Genomic DNA, 18899 nt, shown 5'->3' with positions numbered 1-18899 from the left:
AGGGTCACTTAACCCCTGAGTCACATCCTCAGCCCTCTTCATTTCTTTTTGAGACGGGGCCTCACTAAGTTGCTGAGGCTGGTTTTGAACTTTCCTTCGGCCTCAGATTCCCGAAATGCTGGGACTGCAGAATGCCCCACTGGGACCAGTTCCAATTGTATCTTAACATCCATCTACCTTGTCTTGCCTCCTCCACAGCCCTCCCTGAGTCCCCCAGCCCATCTATCCATCTCTGTGTGTGTGTCTGTGTGTGTGTGTGTGTTTCCAGGAATTGAGCTCAGGGGCACTTGTCAACCACTGAGCCACATCCTCAGCCCTATTTTGTATTATATTTAGAAACACGGTCTCATGATTGCTTAGTGCCTCACTTTTGCTGAGGCTGGCTTTGAACTGGCAATCCTCCTGCCTCAGCCTCCTGAGCTGCTGGGATTACGTGCGTGCACCACTGTGCCCGGCTTTATTTTTTGAGACAGGCAGGCTCTCTCTAACTTGCCTGGAACTTGAGATCTCCCTGCCTCAGCCTCCCAAGTTGCTGAGTTGCAGGCATGTGCCACCACACCCGCCTAGATACCCAGTTTCTGTTTCTGAGGCCCCCTGTATTTACCCACATACATGATATTAATTTACTCATAGGTCTCTCCTCCAGAGTTGATACTTCATATTTACTGAGCATTTACTATGAGTCAGACCTTTTCTAACTCAATCAAAAGAGAGATTAGGAGACTGGTTTCCCAATCGGGAGCTCTAAAGAAAGAAACCAGATCTGTCCAGCTCCAAAGCCAGATGTTTTCCGGGCCAGGCAGGGCATCCTCCTGGGCATGCAAGCCCAGCCTCTGCGGACAGTCTAGCTCCTTCCCTATTTTCCTCCAACACAGCTTCTGGAAAATGTATCAAACAGCACCAGCCCAGGGCCAGGCACAGGGTAAGAGCCCAGAGGTGACTAATGAACAAACGAACAAGTGAAACAAGTGAATGAGTGGGGGGGTGGTCTTTGAAGGGGTAATTGGGAACCAGACTCCCCGCTCCATGAGCCTATAGGAGCCCTCTGTGGGTGTCCCCAAGGCTAAGACCTCACAACCCCATACCCAGTTGCTCAGGTTTCCAGGCAATTCTTGGAAGTCTCCCTCCCTCCCTCCCAGTCCTCTGCAGGCCCAACCTCCTGTCCCTCCTCCTGCTGCCCCCTTGTGGCAACGACCAGACATCTCTGCAGAGAAACCCTTGCGGGAGGTGGCTGCTCGGGGACAAGATCAGGGAAACCGCACTTGTGGCAAGCAGCTCTTCCAGACCTCAGCTCAGAGCCTAAATTCCATGCTCAAGAGGAAGGGAGGAGACCAGGAGAAGGGACAGAGGGACCGTCAGCTGGAGGTCAGCAGCCCTGGGCTCCAGCCTCCCTCCGTCCCTAGCAAGCTTTGTGAGCCTGGAGAAGTGGCTTCCCTCTTCGGTCCTCATTTCCCACCTCTGAACAAGGCTCCTCCAGGGCTAGTCTTCTGCCCACAAGCCGGGGCCACCAAGGTGGCAGTTGGTGGCCAGGAAGGAAATGTCACAGGGGCCTTGGGCCCAGGTAGCTGAAGCAGGTGGCAGGTGGAACACACAGGCTGGGGAGAGGAACCAGCCAGAGAAACGGACATGTTTCAAATGCCGCCTAGGGCCGCTCTCTTCCCACTGTCTAGTGACGATGGGACCTTATGTAAGTCACCTAATCTCTCCCTCTCAATAGCTTCCTCCTTCAAAGTCTGCGTTTCAGGGAGATAAAAGGCATCCAAGTGCATTGGACAGTCGGTGGTCCTATGGAGATGACGGGTGGCCTGCTTCCTTTCAGGCCTCCTGTCACCTGTCAGCTCGGGGTTCTCCCTAGAAAGCCACCTCCGGGAGGGCTGGACCGTGTTCCAGATGGACAGGTGTCCACGGCTGGCCTGTGAAGCCCAAAGGCAGCTGGACTTTCAGAGGGGTCCCTCTAGCGCTTTCTTCTCCGTAGCTCGGGGCGTCAGGTTTCTACCTGTCCTGGCCCAGCGCGCTGACCTGTCCCTTTGACTCTGAACAGGATCTCGATGATGGCCTCAATGAAGACTCCCTCCGCTCTGCTATGTGCCTCCCCTCAGGGTCAGTGAAGGTCAGTGTCCCATGCCGATAAGAACTCCTGCTAAGGGGTCCGGGTACCCAAGAGGCTCGAGGACAGAGGGGAACTGGCAAAGAGTCGGAGGCAGGGACGTTTGACTTGGAGCAGAAAGGTGTTCGGCTCCGTGGCGGACCTACCCTAGGCCCATATTCAGCAAAACCGAGCCAAGCACCTCCCCAAACCTGGCATCCCACAAAACCAGCTTTGGACTTTCCCAAACTTGGGTGAGGGTGGAGTCATCCAACCTGTCCCAGCTGGGAGGCAGGGTGTGTCCCTGTCCCCTGACTCCTTCCTCTCTCCACCCAAGGCAGCTCTTTTTTCTTGAGCACTAGGGATTGAACCTGCGGTGCTTCAACACTGAGACACTGAGCCATGCCCCAGCCCTCCCCTGTTTTGTTTTTTTTTGTTTTTTTGAGTAGGTCTGATGCCCAGGCTGGCCTCAAACTTGCAACCCCCTTGCCTCAGCCTCCCAGGCAGCTGGGAGTACAGGTGTGTGCCACTGCACCCAGACAGGGCCTGTCCATTCTAATTCTCTGTCCCTATTTCCTATAGCAAAGATCCTCTTCACAGGCAGGACTGAGGGGGAATTCGTACCTCAGAACCATCTGATCCCTGGCCACCCACACTTCCTTCAGTCTCACCCTCCCCGCCTGAAAGCCCTTCTTCCCATCCCTGAACCCTCATTATCCTCCAAGATCCAGCTCAAAGGCCACCCCGCCTTCCTCTACCTCCACTCTGCAGACTCCTGGCAGCACTAAGAGAGTGCTGTTAGCCCAGGATATGGGTGCACGTCTGCGATCCCAGCACCTCAGGAGGCTGAGGCAGGAGGGTTGCAAGTTCAAGTCTAGCCTAGGCAACTCAGTGAGACTCTGTCTCAAAAAATAAAACAACTGGGGATGTACCACAGTGGTATAGCACCCCTGGTACTGGAAAAAAAGAAAAATCTGCTTTGTGTTAAACTAATCCTGTTAACCTCACGGACAAGGAATGGGGGCCCCACATCTAGCACCGGTTGGAACTTGAATGTTAGTTAGCCTCTTTCCCCTGCCAGCTCCTATAACCTGATTTCAGAACAAGCATCCTCTTGTCCCACCAGTAATAACCCTCAGTTTCCTCCTTAGACATGAAGTAAAATTAAAATATACCTCTACCGTACAGTTGGCCCTCTGTATCTGTGGATCCCACCTCCCTGGATTCCATCAGCTGCAGATTGGAAATATTTTGGGGAAAGAATACATCCATTCTGAACATGTACAGGCTTTTTTCTTAACATTAGTCCCTAAACAATGCAGTACAACAACTATTTACATAGCATTTACGTTTTTTTAGGTACTATAAGTTCGCTAGAGATTATTTAAATAAAGTACACGGGAAGCCAGGCAACGTGGAGCATGTTATAGTGACAGCTGGCTGGGAAGCTGAGGCAGGAGGATCACAAGTTGGAGGCCGGCCTTGGCAACTTCGCAAGACTCTGTCTAAAAATAAAAAAATAAAAAGGCTGAAGATGTAGCTCCGAGGTAGAAAGCTCCTGGGCTCAATCACCATGACCAGAAAAATAAATCGATAAGTAATAAAGTACAGGGGATCTGTGCTGTGCACAGGTAATACGCAAATTGAACTGGGAGACGGGCCAGCGAGAAATGAGACGGAGACCAGGCAGAGATTCATAGGAGAGTTTATTTGTCAGAGGAGACAAAGGCCCTCTCTCCATAGACAGAGAGAGGCAGAACAGGCTTGGGGTTCAAGGCTTATGGGGGATGCTCAGGGTTAAACTGGGTAGGGCATGGGCAGTGAAGGGTGGGTTGAAACCACCCAGGAGGTGAGGGCCGGGGCTGGTATGAGGGGGGGCTGAGCCTTTCCTAGAAAGCCCTTGGGCAGGAGAGCAAAATCTTTCTTAAAATTGCATCTGTCACTTAAGATGGCCGTCCAGATGCTAAGCAAGGACCTTACACAATACGATGTCATTTTATATAAGGGTCCAGAGCAGCCATGGGTTTTGGTAGCCATAGGAGGTCCTGGAAGCAGTGTCCCATGGAAACCAAAGGACAGCGGGACTCTGCAGCTTGCAGATGCCTTTTCATGATCTTAAGGGGAATGTTTAACCCTCAAAGCCGCCTGCGAGAGGGCCACTGCGGAGTCTGCTGCAAATGAAGAGGGCTGAGCCCTAAGCCACGGGGGCATCTGGCCAGGCCCCTGGGTGGGCACAGTGGGGACCTAACTCTGGCTTTTCTGACCCCAATCTTGCTCAGGCCAATCTCTAATGAGAAGAGGCCCAGCTGGGCCGCAGCTGGCCTGGGATACAGCAGAACGGTGAGTGGGAAGGGTCACTCCATGGGGGAGCGGGCAGGCAGCTAATCTGCAAGCCAAAGGCCACCAAAGAGATAGGCAGTGACCTTGAGAAAGGCCTGTGAGAAAAGGGACAGGAAACTCAGATAAGAGCCTGAGTGGGTGACAAGAGGCAGTTTGGGGGGGAAGGAACCAGAGGAGAGATCCATGGCCCCCACCCCACCCCACACTGTCCCTCCCAGACCCCTGCTGGGAACATGGGAAGGGCCTTTGCTCATCTGTGGACCAGAACAAGGCCAGATGAGGAGCTGTCCCTGGAGCTGGGTGGCCCTGGGAGGTTCCCATGGCAACCGCCAGCCAGTCCCGGGTCTGTCCCGGGGTCCAGCGGAGAAGTCTGGAAGCGGCTCTTGAAGAGAGTGTACACGCCCTGGTCCTCAAGGAGATTCGGGGTGGTCAGGCATGGAGGGGAACCACTGCCCCCAGGACAGGCTGGAGGCTAAGGCCCTGGGGGCAGGGATGCGGGATCCCCAGAGGAGGGGACAGGAGGGGACAGACCCGAAGGGGCCTGGGTGAGAGGAGGGGAGCTGAGAGCATGAGGGCAAAGGACAGGTGGAGCCTGGGAAAGAAGTGGGCCCCAGGGGAAAGAGGTGAGGGCTGAGAAGGACAGCGGGGTGGGGGGGGGGGCGGGAGAGGAAGGGGTTGGTTTGGTTTGACTCGGAACTAGGGATTGAACCCAGGGTGCTTGACCACTGACCATCATCCCCAGCCCTTTTCATGTTTGAAACTGGGTCTCACCGAGTTGTGAGGCTGGCTTTGAACTCACGGTCCGCCTGCCTCCGCCTCCCAAGCTGCAGAGATGACTGTGCGCCTCCTGGCCTGGCTGGAAAAGTCGTTTGGGGGACTGGCCAAAGAAAACAGGATTTTTCTACTTGAAAGCAGACGACCCAAGCAGGCTACCTTACCTCCAGCGATCCCCCCAGGTACCCCAGAGTGATGCCCTTAGGGCAGAAGGCCTCTTCTTGAAAGAGCTACGCAGACTTCCCCTGGAAAGGGCAGGAGGTGAAGTATTGCCAACAACAAGGGCGTACACTGCCAGGGCCCAGCCCAAAGCCTGGCACAAGCAGCACTGTGCCCCCAGTGGCTCTACCCACAGGACCACCCCACCACTGCCCGGCCAGGAGTGGTACCCAAGCCACGTGGGGGTTTTGTCTGTCTGTTTGTAGGGTTGGGAACTGGACCCAGGGCACTAGCTGGGCAAGTACTCTGCCGCTGGGCGGCATCCCCAGCCCTTCCCGCTGCAGCGGGCTCCCGTCCCCACTCACTGGCCTCCAAGTCAGGAGAGCAGCCCCGGCCGGGTCCTTCCTCTTCACCAACATGACTGATGGACGTGATGGAGGGAGGGGCCTCAACGCTGGGGTGGGCATAGGATCACCCCCCAAGAGCGCCCCGAGAGGGTGATCACAGCTGCCATGTCCTGGCACCCTGGCCTCCCGACACACCCCTGGGGTGGATAGCTGTCTTTTTCTCCCTGACTCAGCACTTTGAGAAACCCCAGCTCAGCGTATCTGCTTCCTGAGAGGCCAAGGAGAGGAGGGGCTTGGGAGGACCTACCAGCCTCTGGGAGAGATCGCTATGCAAACAAAGGACGTGGGCCCTAGAAACGGAACCAAGGCCAGCGTGAGAATCAGGGTCCCCTGGGAGCCCAGGGAGGCCCGTGTGTATCTGCAACCAGGGCCCAGCACCTACCCCGGGTACCAACTCCTGCCCAACCTCCAGCCTCAGTGTCCCTCAGCAACCCGTTTACCACTCAGCTGTTCAGGCTGCAGAAGGTGAACAACGTGAACAGGGTAAAACCAGGCTTCCTCCTGAAGAACTGTGCTCCATGGAGCCTAGTGCTGAACCCAAATCCTGGCCCTGAGGTCCCTGCTCCTTCCAACCTCACTCCAAAATTAGAATCTGACTCCTTCCTAACCCGCCCCCCCCCCAAGCTTGTATCACTGACCATTTTCTGGAGAGGCGATTCTGCCTTAGGCCTAACTGCAGTGCCTCCTGCTGCAGAGAGCAGCCTCCACTGTACACAAGCTTCATTTATTTATTTATTTGGTACTGGGAATGGAACCCAGGGCTGCTTTACCACTGAAGCCAGTCCTTTGTATTTTTTGAGACAGGGTCTCACTAGGTTGCTGAGAGTTTTGCTAAATTGCTGAGGCTCATCTCCAACTTGGTGATCCTCCTGCCTCAGCCTCCCAAGTTGCTGGGATTACAGGTGTGCAGAAATCCATTATGGCCCTCCCCTCCTTGATTCCAATACTCCTCTGACCTGGCCTAAGCAGTCATGGTGCTCACAGGATTCTACCCCAGCCCTGGCTGGGAGATTCCCAAAGAAGGCCAGAAGCCCAGGGAGCTGCCAAAGTCATTGAGGTTAGATGTCAGGAAGGACCCTCCCAAGAGCCAAGGAGATTCTTGGTCTTCTTGGGAAAACCAGCCAGTGGAGCAGGACCCCTGGTCAGCGGGGTGGGCCCTGAGACAGGGGTGATAACTAGAGGGGGAGGCAAGGACTGGACAAATGTAGAGCCCGGATGCCACCTAGTGGTTCCCTCACCTCTGTCCCAGAGCCCTGGGGGGGAAGGAAGATGGTGCCCTCTACCAACAGCTCCAAAGGCCATAACTTTTCTTTCTTTCTTTTTGGTGGTGGGTGGATGGGGTGGTGGAGATTTAACCCAGAGGCGTCTTACCACTGGGCCACATCTCCAGTTCTTTTAATATTTTGAGATGAGGTCTCTCTAAGTTGCCCAGGCTGTCCTCAAACCCGAGACACTCCTGCCTCAGCCTCCCCAGTCACCGCCGCCATCACACCTATAGGTCGTAATCTGAGTGCCAGAACAGGACAGGCGTTTTAATTGTTTTATTCAATCTCATTCTCAGCCCTTCAGTCCCCTTTTTTGAGGATAAGAAACCCAAGTTCCCAAAGATTAATTTGCCCAAGATCACTGGCCCGGATTTGAGTCCACAAAAGTCCTCTGCTCTTTTCCCAGCTCTCCGGGCAGCTTGGAGCAGAAAGACGAATTTCCAGCCCCAGGGCCTGGGCTTTGTGGGGAGGGCACGGCAAGGAGGAAAGGCCACACATGAGGTGGTGAGTACCCGTGCCTAGGATGTCACCCCCCACTCGGGTGAGCAGCTGCACGGTGGCCCCTGGGCTTAGAAACCACCCCTAGTGACAAGCGTCCCCAGAGAAGTCTATGATTTACAGAAGTCTCTAGTTCACACGGGGAGGCGAGGCCATGTGAGAAGCAGGGGGAGGGGACTTCACCCCTAGGGACGGCTGCTTCTAAATCTAACAAACCCCAGGGCAAGCCCTCGTGCTGGGCAGCCAGCCAGTCAAGTCCCAGGGGGTGCCGGGTCAGCGCGTGGGGCTGGAGGCACACACAGGAGGGGACAGAGCTCTTGGGCTTCAGAAACAGGATGCCCTTCCCCCACTGACAGCAGGCTCCTCTGGGTTCCCTTCAGGCTGCCCAGCCAGCCCCAGGGCCCTGAGCATTTGCATACATTTGCATAGCCAGTCAGGTGGGTCCAGCTCGGGCCTTTTTGTTGCGAAAGTGACATCAGTGCTGGGTGCGTTCTGCTCCTCTGTGAAGGCTGTCCAGGGACACCACACCTGGAGAGCCAGGGGCATGGGCTGGGGCCTGGCCTCCAGGGGTCTGATATCGCTGGGGATCTTGGCTGGGCCCAGGCTGGGCCATGCCCCAGGCGGGACTCAGCCCCTGGGGTGGGGGTGGGGGTGGGGGTGGGAGCGGTGGCTAGGCTCCTCCCGGGGCCCCATGTCTCTGGGCTTCCGCAAGTGCTTGTCCTTCTTCCCCGACCTGTAGGAGGACACGGTGGGATGTGGGAAGAAGAGGGCTTTAGGGGGTAATAATGAGCTGAAGGGACCCCCTCTTCCTCCTAAGGAAGCTAACTTGGCACACGGGGTAGAGGACGAGGCTCCAGCTGGGGAGGCTGGAATGCTGGGTCTCCCCAACACCTCAGGCCTTGCAGGTACAGGGCAGAACCACCCAGGAAAGATCCCCCAGCCCCAAAGGACACCGAGGACCCTGAGGTCCCTCGGGAAGGCAGGCAGTGTATCCGGCTGCTGGAGACAGCAGTGGACAGAAGTCCTTAGACTAAAGTCCCCTCCCCAGGCCCAGGACCCTGGCTCCTTCCATCCTTCCCAGCGGCCTCCCCTGTCCCCGCAAGGCCCCCACAGCCACCCACCTCCTCTTCAGCGCTCTTTCTCCAAAGAAGTGAGTAAAGATGAAGTCCTCGAAGTCATCCACCTCATCGTCATCACCTGTCTGTCTCACCGCCGCCTCCTCCAGGCTGTCCTCCAAGGCATCCACGAAATCCCGGAAGCGGAGGCGATCATGCCGGAAGATGCCACCCTCGCCAAAGTAAGCGGGCGAGAGGGGCAGCTCCTTCATCAGCTGGCCAGCCCAGGGCAGCCGAGCCAGGTATGTTGTCAGCAGAGAGGCCAGCTCCTGCTGTCGCACAGGGGCCAGCTCCGTGCCAAAGAAGGCCAGGCCCTCCTGCCGGGCACACTCGGTCACGCCCGAGCAGCCCTGCGGGGCCCGGAACCTGCGCTTGGACAGCTCCTCCCAGGCGGGCAGGGGCGCATGGCCGTCTCCAGTCTCTTCCCTCCACCGCGGGTGCTTCTGCCTTTCCCCAGAGTGCGGGCTCCCGCCTCTCCTTGGGGCCTCCCTGGGGTCCTGTCTCTTGCCGTCCTTCCTGCCCCCTGACTGCGCCACCCCTGGCTTCCCCTCCTTCCACTTCCCGGCCAGCTCCCTGTCCTCCTTGTCCCCCCAGCTCTTCTTCCTCTCCCAGCCAGATTCCTCTCTCCTAGGTCTCCAGTGCTCAGCCTTCCGGTCCCTCTGCCCATCACGCCACTTTTCTTTTCCACTCCACTCCCTGGAATTCTGGAAATGGGGTTTCTGATGCCAGACCTCGGAGACATTGGCAGAGACCACAGGGTCCTGGCCCCAGATCTCCAGGCCCTGCAGTGTCTGGGCCAACCGGTGGCCCAGCTCGGCCAGGCCAGCATGAGCAGGGGCCCCTCGGCTGGCGTCCTGCAGGCTGCGCTGCAGGTCCTGCTGCACAGACCCCAGCAGCCGCCTCTGCCTCTGCAGCTCCTGCCGCAGTGCCTGGGCCTCGGCCTCCAGCCGCTCCTTCTGCTCCAGGAAGCCAGGGTCCGGCTCCTGCCCCCGGGGTCCATGCTCCTTGGTGGCCTTGCCCGGCTGCGGTTCTCTGCCCCAGGGGAGGCACAGCCCGTCTGTGCCCCGGATGCAGCTGGCCTCCAGCCCTTGGAGCCGCGTCCTCAGCTGCTGCAGCTCCGACTCCAAGGCCCGCTGGGAGGCCTCACCCTGCTGCAGGGCCCCCCGGAGCCGGGCGTTTTCCTCCTCCAGCCCCCTGGGCTGCTGCAGCAGGCTCTGCAGCTCTTCTTTCTGGGCCTGGGATATGGTCAAGGATGGAAGAAACCAGAGTCCTCGTCCGACTGGACCCAATACCTCCTACCCCAATTCCACTCCATTACCGTAGGCAGGGGCCCAAGCCCCTATGATCTGGGACACCCGAGGACTCGGCTCGTCCTCCTCCCCATCCTTACCCTTAACCAGGCCCTGGGATTCCAGAGTCCCACCCTGGGCCCCGGCGTCGTCGATGAGCTTATATAACGGTACTTCTTAGATTCCCTAACGACGGCCAGTGGCCAATGCGTGGCCCTCGTGGCCCCACCCACCCCGTACCTGGAGCAGACACTGTTAACTGATCCTAACCGCTGAGCCTGGCACATCCCCCTCCACACAACGTCCCAGGAAGACCACAGCAATCAGTCAGAGGGGACACGCCACGTGAAACAGGGACGCAGCCTGGCACAGGCCTTAGCAGGAGGCCGTGGAGAGAGCTAGGAGGTGCCCTGCACATGGAGGCCCAGGGAGATGCTCAAGGTGGGTGGAGAATTGGAGGAAGGACACTAGGACGGACACCCGGCTAAGGAGGGCTAGCGAGCCAGCGTCCCCCTGGCCATGCCCACCTGCAGCTGGGCCTGTAGCAGGCGGATGTCCTGGTTCTCCTTGGCCAGCTTGTCCAGGAGAAGGCCCATGTGCTGCAGGCTGGGGGTGCTGTCAGCGGGCACCGCGGCCTGCAGCTGATCCCTTGGCCTCTCCTAGGGGCAGAAGAGCCGGTTACCTCACGCTCCTCAGGCTGTCCCGGGTTCTCCCAGCAGGCCCACACCCCTCCACACAGACCTGCCCGTCCCCCGCAGCGTCCACCAGCTCAGGCTCTGACCCAGGATCCGGGAAGACCTGAAGGTCAGCTTCCTCTGTGGGCCCTGCAGGAAAGTGAGGTCCTGAGCCTGTGCCGAGGCCACTCCTCCCCACTCTGTCACCCACTCAGTCACCCTCCTGTCCTGGACAAACCCTGTAGCAGGGAGGTCCAGTGAGATAAAGGGCCAGAGTCACCCTGAACAGCTGGCAAGGTCAAAACTGAGAAGTCACGTGCAACACCCGCCTCCCAACACCCCCCACACAACACCTTCCTCCCAACACCCTCCAACACCCCCCCACAACACCCCTCTCCCAACACCCTCCTCCCAACATCCCCCACACAACACCCTCCTCCCAACACCCCCCACACAAAACCCTCCTCCCAACACCCCACACACAACACCCTCTTCCCAACACCCCCCACAGAATACCCTCCTCCCACCCCCCCACAACACCCTCCTCCCAACACCCCCACACAACACCCCCCTACAACACCCTCCTCCCAACACCCCCGACACAACACCCCCCTACAACACCCTCCTCCCAACACCCCCCACACAACAGACGAGCACAAGTTGGGCTCCCCCCACTCACCAGTGTCCGACTCTAAGAGGTCACCTGGGGATGGAGATGCCAGGCTGGTGAGACCTCAGGGGAGGGATGGGGTCAGGGAAGGTGACAGTGGGGCAGGAGGACAGGGTCCGATGCAGGCCAAGGCCCAGGCAGGGAACGTACCACTCACCAGAGAAGAGGAGGACCCCCAGGCCCAGCAGAACCAGGGCCCCCAGGAGGCACATGTTGAGGGAGAGGCCCAGCTCCCCGCCCGCGCTCTCGCCCCTGGCCTGGTCCTCCACGTGCAGCGGTGTCCCAGGCCGAGGCGGGCTGGGCTTCCGGCCCCGTCGCCTCCGCAGGCCCTCGACGTCCACCTCTGTGTCATCCTCAGTGCTGCTGGAGCAGCGGCCCTCCTCCCTGACCCAAACTGGAAGAAGGGACAGGGACAGGGCCGTGAGGGTACTGGAGAGACAGGACACAGGGACAGAGGGGAAGTGGCAGGTGGCCCAGAGAGGCCCTCAGCCCGGGCCACAGAGAGGACATCTGAAAACCCTGCCCACTTGTGCCCAGGCGTCCAGGACAGCGCCTGCCCAGCCTGGAGGCAGGAGACCCGTTCCTGTCAATCTACAAATGAAAAGAGCCACGTCTTAAAAGCATCCTCCTTCCTCCAACCTGTGGCTCACTTCCAGCTTCTGCGGCAGCCACCACCCTCCCTTGACACTCTGGCCCCTTCAGCCTGCCCCCTGGGCTCTTCAGTCCTGTGGGTGGGGGTCTCCCTGGTCCTTCTCTGGTCCCCAAGGCCACACGCCCTCCCTCATTCCACTCACTTCCCCTTAGGGGAACGAGTGCCCAACCCGTGGCCCCACTGTGGCCACCCGAGAGCTCTGGCCACTGGCCTCTGGTTGTCCTTCAGGAACCAAGCATTCAACACACTGCCTCCAAACTGGTTCCTTCTGGTGTCCCCCAATTCAGGGGATGGCCGTGTTGCCGCTCATCCAGCTGAGCGAAGCCACCTCACATCAGGCCGTCTGAAGCTCTAACGTCCAGCCTCTTCACCCCCCACCTGCCCTAGCTCGGGTCTTGCCTCCCCACTGCAAGCTGCCCCCAAATGTAGCCAGGCCCCAGCTTCTCCCCCTTCCAGCATGTTTTGTTGTTGTTGTTTTGGGTTTTTTGCGGTCTTGGGGTCTGAGCTACAGCGCCAGCACCTTCTATTTTGAGACAGGATCTTGCTGAGTCACTGAGGCTGGTCTCGAACTCACACCCCTCCTGCCTGTCTCCTGAGTAGCTGGGATTAAAGGCGTGTGCTGCTGCACCCTTCTGTTCAACAGAGAAGGACTCCTCACCCCTCTGCCTCAGTCCTGGACACAGCCTCCTGCACACCAGAAAGGTGGTCCCACCCCTGTGTGAATGCTTCAGCCTCGCTCGGCCTGGAATGTTCTCTTCCTCCTGCCCTCAGTTAGGACTCTATGTTCAAATTCCTCCCAAATGGCATCTCCACCCATCCTGACTCTCCTTTGCCCTCCACAGGAGCCCTGTCTGAACCATCTCCAATTCTTTGGGAGCCCCTTTAATTGAACCTCCTTTCTGCATCCCTCATGGTCTGACTTGCAGCTTGGCTCCATCTGGCCTGCTTCTTACCCAGTCCTGAGCCACCCTCCTTCCCTCCTCCTGGGCTGGGAGCCAGCACAAGAAGGGACTCTGGAAATGAGGGTTGAGTTCCAGAAGCAAGAAAAGAGGGGGTTCCATGGCACAGAGGAAAGAGTCAACCAGATGTGAGCCCTGAGGTGTGACCTTGGTCAAGTCACTTAACCTCTCTGAGCCTCGATGGTAGAGGGCTGCTGAGTCCCAGGGCCCGGAGCTGAGCACATGCTCAGCAGCGAGGACTGCTCCCTCTCCTGAACCTTCTAGAAGAAGAGCAAAGGGGCTCTCACCTGCTTTGGGGGTCGTGGACAGGCTCTGCAGAGGGCTCTGGTCCCCCAGGTCCTGTGTGTCTGGTCCCAGGCTTGTTGTCTCGGGAGTCTCCTGCGAGTCTTCCTGAACTACCGCGTCTCCTGGCCCAGGAGGCTCCACATCACAGTCACCACCTCCCAGAGGACCCTGAGGGGACACAGCCCTGAGAAGAGCCCACAGAGCCTGCACACATCCCTGCCCACTTCCTCCCTGACCCCAGTGAAGTCCTCACCTTGACCTCAGGCTCCCCTGGCAGAATGCGGTCACACTGAGGACTTTCAGTCTGAAACAGGGTCCCTGTGGGGGGAGAAAGGCCCAGGAGACGCCACTTCCCCAGGTGAACTTCCTAGTCACCTGTCTGGCTCCCACAGACCCTCCCCAGGTGGAGGGGCAGGAAAGAGCCGGGAGGGACCGAGGCGAGGGGTCTATAAACTGAAGACTAAACCGCTTCCCTGTCCTGAGAGCAGATCCTCCAGGACAGGGAGGACAGCCACCCCGCCCTGCTCAGGACACTACCTTCACCCTCAGCTGCAGGCGACTCTTCACCGACGGCCTTCGGCGGGCTCCCAGGGGCCAGGAGGGCTCTCTCGGACTCGGGGTCCACCCTGGGTTCTGGGCCCAGAGTCTCCACAGGAAGGCTCTAGGGAGGAGAGGGGTGCACACGGGGCTGCTCCAGGGGAAGGCAGCAGGACACGGTCAGGAGCAGGGGCTAGCGGCCTACTCCGGGACCCCAAACCGCATCTCAGACACTCAGCTGAGAGCTGACCCAGGGGTCTCCGCCCAGTCACTCTCCACCCTCGCTCCAGAGGCCACGCTTCTGTTAAAACTAGCAGCACTGCTAGGAGGCAGGGACCCGCACACCCAGCAGCCCCTGGGGAAGGCCTGCCCGAGCCCGGGGCCCCCCCACATCAGCAGGACTACTTTTCCCGTAAGTGAACAACCCGACTCAGTCATTAGTTGGGGTAGGGACAGCAAGAGAATAACCCCCCTGGGTCAAAGTCTTCATTGACTACCCCTGGTGCCTAAAGGTCAGTGACATTCCCAGGGTCTCCTCACACCTGCCCAACCACTTTTCTTCCACACTATCCTGGCCTTTCCCATACCCACGGCTCCCACACAGGCCCAATCTCCCGCAGGTGCTGACAGAAACCCCCTGTCCCCGGTCACAGCCAGCCTGACTCCCTGGGTACCCACAGCCTCTCCTCCCTCTGGCCCACTGCGTGCCCACCCCACCCATGGCTCCTGCTACCACCCCAAGGATAATTCTTTTTTTTTTTTTTTAAGTTTTATTGGTACCAGGAGGGAACCCAGGGGTGCTTAACCACTGAGCCACATCCCTAGACCTCCTTTATATTTTATTTAGAGACAAGGTCTCATTTAAGGTTTTGCTTAGGGCCTCATTAAGTTGCTGAGGCTGACTTTGAACTTGCCATCCTCCTGCCTCAGCCTCCTGAGCTGCTGGGATTACAGGCGTGGGCCAAGAATAATTCTTGACCTTGGTCTGTTTCTTTGCAATTTTCAGATCATGTTTTACTCATAGTCACTTCATAAGGCTACAAGGCAAGAATCACAATCCTCATTTTATAGGGGAGGACAGAGAGGGGACATGGCCTGCCCAGGGTTCAACAGTCAGCAATGATAACCCCACCCCAGGCCAGGGCTGATTGAGACCACAGTGCCTGTCCTTCCCTAAACTGCCGCCCCTCTGCCTGTGAGCCCTTGGCCTATGTATCCTGCTCAGTGTCATTGCTGACGTGAACTCCTCACTCCCAACAGGGCTCCTCCCAGCACCTCAAACTCAGTAAGTGGAAGCCAAGCTCCTCTCCCCCTTAGTGTTCCCCTCTTAGTGATTCTAATACATAAGGTGCCAAGGCTGGGAATTCTCCAGATCCTTTGTTTGTTTTGTTTTACAGTATTTGGGAGTGAATCCAGGGGCCCTCTACCGAGTTACATCCCCAGCCCTTTTTATTATTTTAAGACACAGTCTCACTAAGTTGCCCAGGCTGGCCTCAAACTTTTGATCCTCCTGCCTTAGACTCCCAAATTGATAGGATTACAGGCGTGTTCCAACATGCCTGGCTCCACATCCCTCTGACATCCTGTTTCCACCCCGTCTCCAGGCACTAATCCCCATCCTGCATCCCCATTCTCCCTTCTCAGTGGTTTTAGGAGCACAGGGGTCCCAGGGGCTTCTATACCACCAGCTGTTATCTGGACGGCTATAGAAGCCCTTGTCCCTGGCTGGGTGCAGTGGAGTGGCACATATCTACAATCCCAGTTACTTAGGAGGCTGAGGCAGAGGACTGCAAGTTTGAGGCCTTCCTGGGTAACTTAGTGATCCCCTGTGGAAAAATTAAAATTAAAAAGGACTAGAAGTATAGCCCAGCGGTACAGCATCCCCGGGATTAAATCCCCAGTACCAAAAGCAAAACAAAACAAAAACCCACGTTACTGTCCCACTGTCCCTGTTCTCACCCAGCCCACACAGTGGCTTCAATATCTGCCCAAAGCAATGAATGCTGGACACCCCCAATCAAAGTCCTCCCTGACTGCCCATCAGGAGGAGGCTAGACTGCCTCACCAGGCCCTCTGGACCTCTTACAGGGTTCCCAGGCTCTACCCCAGCTTCATTTCCATCCCATCCAATGGCACCCCCGGTTCACCTGCACACGGCTCTCGGGCCTTTGCTCTTCCTGTTCTCCCCGCTCTTCTCAGCTCACCCAGCTGGTACCCTTCCTCCAGGTACAGTCCAAGTCAACACCTGACCCTGGAGCCAGAGCTCCCTCTCCCTCCCCAGAGTTCCTCCAAGGGCAGCAGGAGGTGATACAGGTGACCACCAGGATCAAGGAAGGGGACACCCAGAAAGCAGCCCACCCCTTCAGGGTCCCTTCCCGTGTGGTCCCCAAGTCTGTTCTTCCTACCTCTGAGCCAGCAAGCACCCAGCTATTATCCACATCTGGGCAGGTGGCCATAGTGGTGAGGTCTCTGCGGCTGCTGGGGCTGCCACCTGCAGAGAAAACCTCTTTTAAGGACCAGTTTCCTTCAGGAGCGGCAGGATGCAGAAAGCAGTCTTTTTTTTTTTTTTCTTTTTTAAATATTTATGTTTTAGTTGTAGTTGGACACAGTAGCTTTATTTACTTATTCTTATGTGGTGCTGAGGATCCAACCCAGGGCCTCACACATGCTAGGCGAGTGCTCTACCACTGAGCCCCAGCCACAGCTTGACAGGGTCCCAAGGATGAGGACTGGTCAGCAGCCTGCAGAGCCAGGCCAGTTCCAGGCCTTCTGATCCTGACACCTCAGCTCTTTGGGGCAGAATGTGCCTTGCAAATCAACACCTGCCCAAGTCAGAGAGAAGCTGCCTCCTCCAAGGACCCACAGGGCTTGGGAACCTGGACTGACCTTGAAAGGTCAAAGAATCCAGGGCTGGAAAGACCCAGGTGAACAGAGTCCAACTCCCTGAGGTTACACTCAGGGAAGAGGAAGTTTGGAAAGGTCAACTGACTTGCCTTGCCAAAGACCAACAGGTAATAAGAATGAAGACAACTTCCAACACCAGACACCTCCACAGTCACCACCCCCTCCGGCAGGGCCTCCTCTGGCTCTAAATCTCCCACCACCGCCCGCTGTAGGAACTCAAGGGCTCTGGACACCACTCACACACTAGCTCCTCCAGGATCTGATTCAGAGTGGGGGTGGACCAGGCCCGGTTTGTTTGTTTTTAAACCTCCCAGATGATTCTCACTTGCAGCCAAGGTTAAGAAGCACTGGCCCACCTCAGATCCACCTGGAGGAGGCACTTTTAGTCCAGCTCCACGCTCACTCTCCATCCTGAGTTCTGCCCCCCCTTACTAGCTAGCTGCAGGGTCTGGTCTTTGGAAACTTGAAAGGTGACTGAGAAAAAGGGGCTGTGGCAACTACCATGTATAAAGCACTTTACAGTTTGCAAAACATAGGCAAGGGCTGGGGTTGTGGCTGGGGTGGTAGAGTGCTTGCCTAGCATGTGTGAGGCACTGCATAGAAATAAAAAGTTAAAAAAAAATAGGCAAAAATCAGGACTCTGGCCCTGTCCTCTGCTAATCTGCTCTGACTTGGCAGAGTGGGGGCTAGGACATTATTCCAGCCTCCAAAGCCAGGCATAAAACAGGATCACACGAGAGGGACCTTAGCCAGGTGTAGGAGTGCACAGCTGTAATCCCAGCAACTCAGGAGGCTGAGATAGAAGAATCACAAGTTTGAGGCCAGCCTCTGTAACTTAGTGAGACCCTGTCTCAAAATAAAAAATAAATAAAAAGGGCCAGGGATGTAGCTCAGTAGTCAAGTGCCCCTGGGTATAGTCCCTAGTACAGCCAAAAAAAAAGGAGGAGGAGGAGGAGAGGGAACCGCCTTCATCCAAGTCCAACCCTGTGCCCTCGGGCTGCAACTGGGACCAGGCCTAAGGGTGAAGTGAAAGTTAAACTGACCCCTCAGAGTCCTGGGCTGTGATCCTTCAGAGGTAGATGAACCGTCGCTTCCCCAGGGGTGGGAAGGGCAGTAAACAAATATGACTGTAAGGAAACACTGGGGGAAAGGTGAGGTAGTTCTGCCCTCAAACCCAGCGACTGGCCCATCTGCGGAGCTCGCAGTGAGCCCTGGCCAGTGTCCTGGTGACTTGGCCAGTCATGCTCTAAGATCAGGATGGGGGAAGGACACCCGCCCCATCCCACATGGAGGCAGGAGAAGGCTGCAGTGACGTCTCCACACCACGTCCAACAGGTCAACGCGGCATAGCTTTATGGCCATCTGTAGAGCCATAGCTGTTCAGCCTTGTGCTCAGTCCCTCCCCCACTGTTCTGTCATCTCCCCATCTCCAGTTGCTGCGTGTGACTGTTAACAGGTGGTGGCAGGAAGGAAGTGGCAGCAGCTTGGGCTGAAGTCCCTGTTTATCCCTGGCTGTGTACAGCCTGCTCAGGTCCTCCACAACTAGGCACCATGGCAACCAGGGTGATGTCAGACCCACTGTCTCCATGGAAACCAGCAACGGGTATTTGGGTCAACAAGACAAACAAGAAGTCTGGAACTCCTGCACTCAGGGTCCCAAACCCCGACATACCTCTCTCTTGCTTGTGTTCGCTCAACATTCCAAAAGATACCCCTGTTCTCCCAAGCCAGCATCTCACTGCCTTATTAGGAAGTTCCTTCTGCTCTCTCATCTCCACCCTTTCTTGCTGCGTTTTCAGAGTTTTTCTTCTCAGTCCTCTCTGAAGAAAATCCACTCCCTCCCCACTATCCCCTTTCAGGAGGGATTCAATAAAAATCTCCTGTAAGGGTTGTCACAAACTTCTGCTTTTTTAAAAGACAGCCAAAGCGGGGGCTCTCCCCTCTGTACAAAGCTAGCAAATCTTGCCTCAGGCTAACTTTCAACCCAAGAGTTGTCCCCCAAACCTCTAAGCAAAGGACCTAGGGCCAGTTCCTGTTTTGAAAATGACCTTCCCCTGCCTTCCCCCAGTTCTAGGTTTTCGAAAGGCAGCTCTGTGGGTCCTCGGTGGTGCCCAGTCCTTCTAGAGCTCTACCCTCTTTTCCTTAGCTCCCATCTCCTGGGGCCCTTTCCCGCTAGGGCATTACCTGACCCAGCTCTGGCTTCGGGCTTCAGCTTAACTTGTTTCCCCAGGTTTCCAGCCCAAGAGAAGAGGGGAGGCACGTGACCCGGGGACGGGCCAATGGAG

General features: G+C 57.1%; 1 protein-coding gene and 1 long non-coding RNA gene across 4 annotated transcripts; both read right to left on the bottom strand.

Annotated features, from left to right (window-relative positions):
• Positions 1-3775: 3775 nt before the first annotated feature.
• Positions 3776-6596, bottom strand: LOC125620258. The gene is made up of 2 exons (XR_007351870.1): positions 5198-6596; positions 3776-4829 (listed from the first exon to the last, which is right to left on the bottom strand). It is a non-coding gene; the product is annotated as an uncharacterized LOC125620258 (long non-coding RNA).
• A 696-nt stretch (positions 6597-7292) lies between these two features.
• Positions 7293-18899, bottom strand: Pbxip1 (PBX homeobox interacting protein 1). Of its 3 annotated transcripts, none has more exons than XM_015502811.2 (11): positions 18799-18899; positions 16116-16201; positions 13711-13834; positions 13427-13491; positions 13176-13341; positions 11435-11671; positions 11287-11310; positions 10675-10757; positions 10461-10592; positions 8651-9879; positions 7293-8262 (listed from the first exon to the last, which is right to left on the bottom strand). In XM_015502811.2, exons 2-11 carry the CDS (start codon positions 16164-16166, stop codon positions 8157-8159), a joined length of 2217 nt encoding a protein of 738 aa, XP_015358297.1. In that variant the 5' UTR covers positions 16167-16201; positions 18799-18899; the 3' UTR covers positions 7293-8156. The 3 variants fall into 3 exon arrangements, with proteins under 3 accessions (XP_015358297.1, XP_015358298.1, XP_015358299.1); XM_015502812.2 differs by lacking the exon at positions 18799-18899 and adding an exon at positions 17658-17731; XM_015502813.2 differs by lacking the exon at positions 11287-11310.

This window comes from Marmota marmota, unplaced genomic scaffold, assembly GCF_001458135.2.
Source record: "Marmota marmota marmota unplaced genomic scaffold, marMar, whole genome shotgun sequence".
Taxonomy (NCBI): domain Eukaryota; kingdom Metazoa; phylum Chordata; class Mammalia; order Rodentia; family Sciuridae; genus Marmota; species Marmota marmota.
The sequence above is the reverse complement of the archived record's forward strand: the minus strand, read 5'-3'. Positions and strand labels throughout refer to the sequence as shown.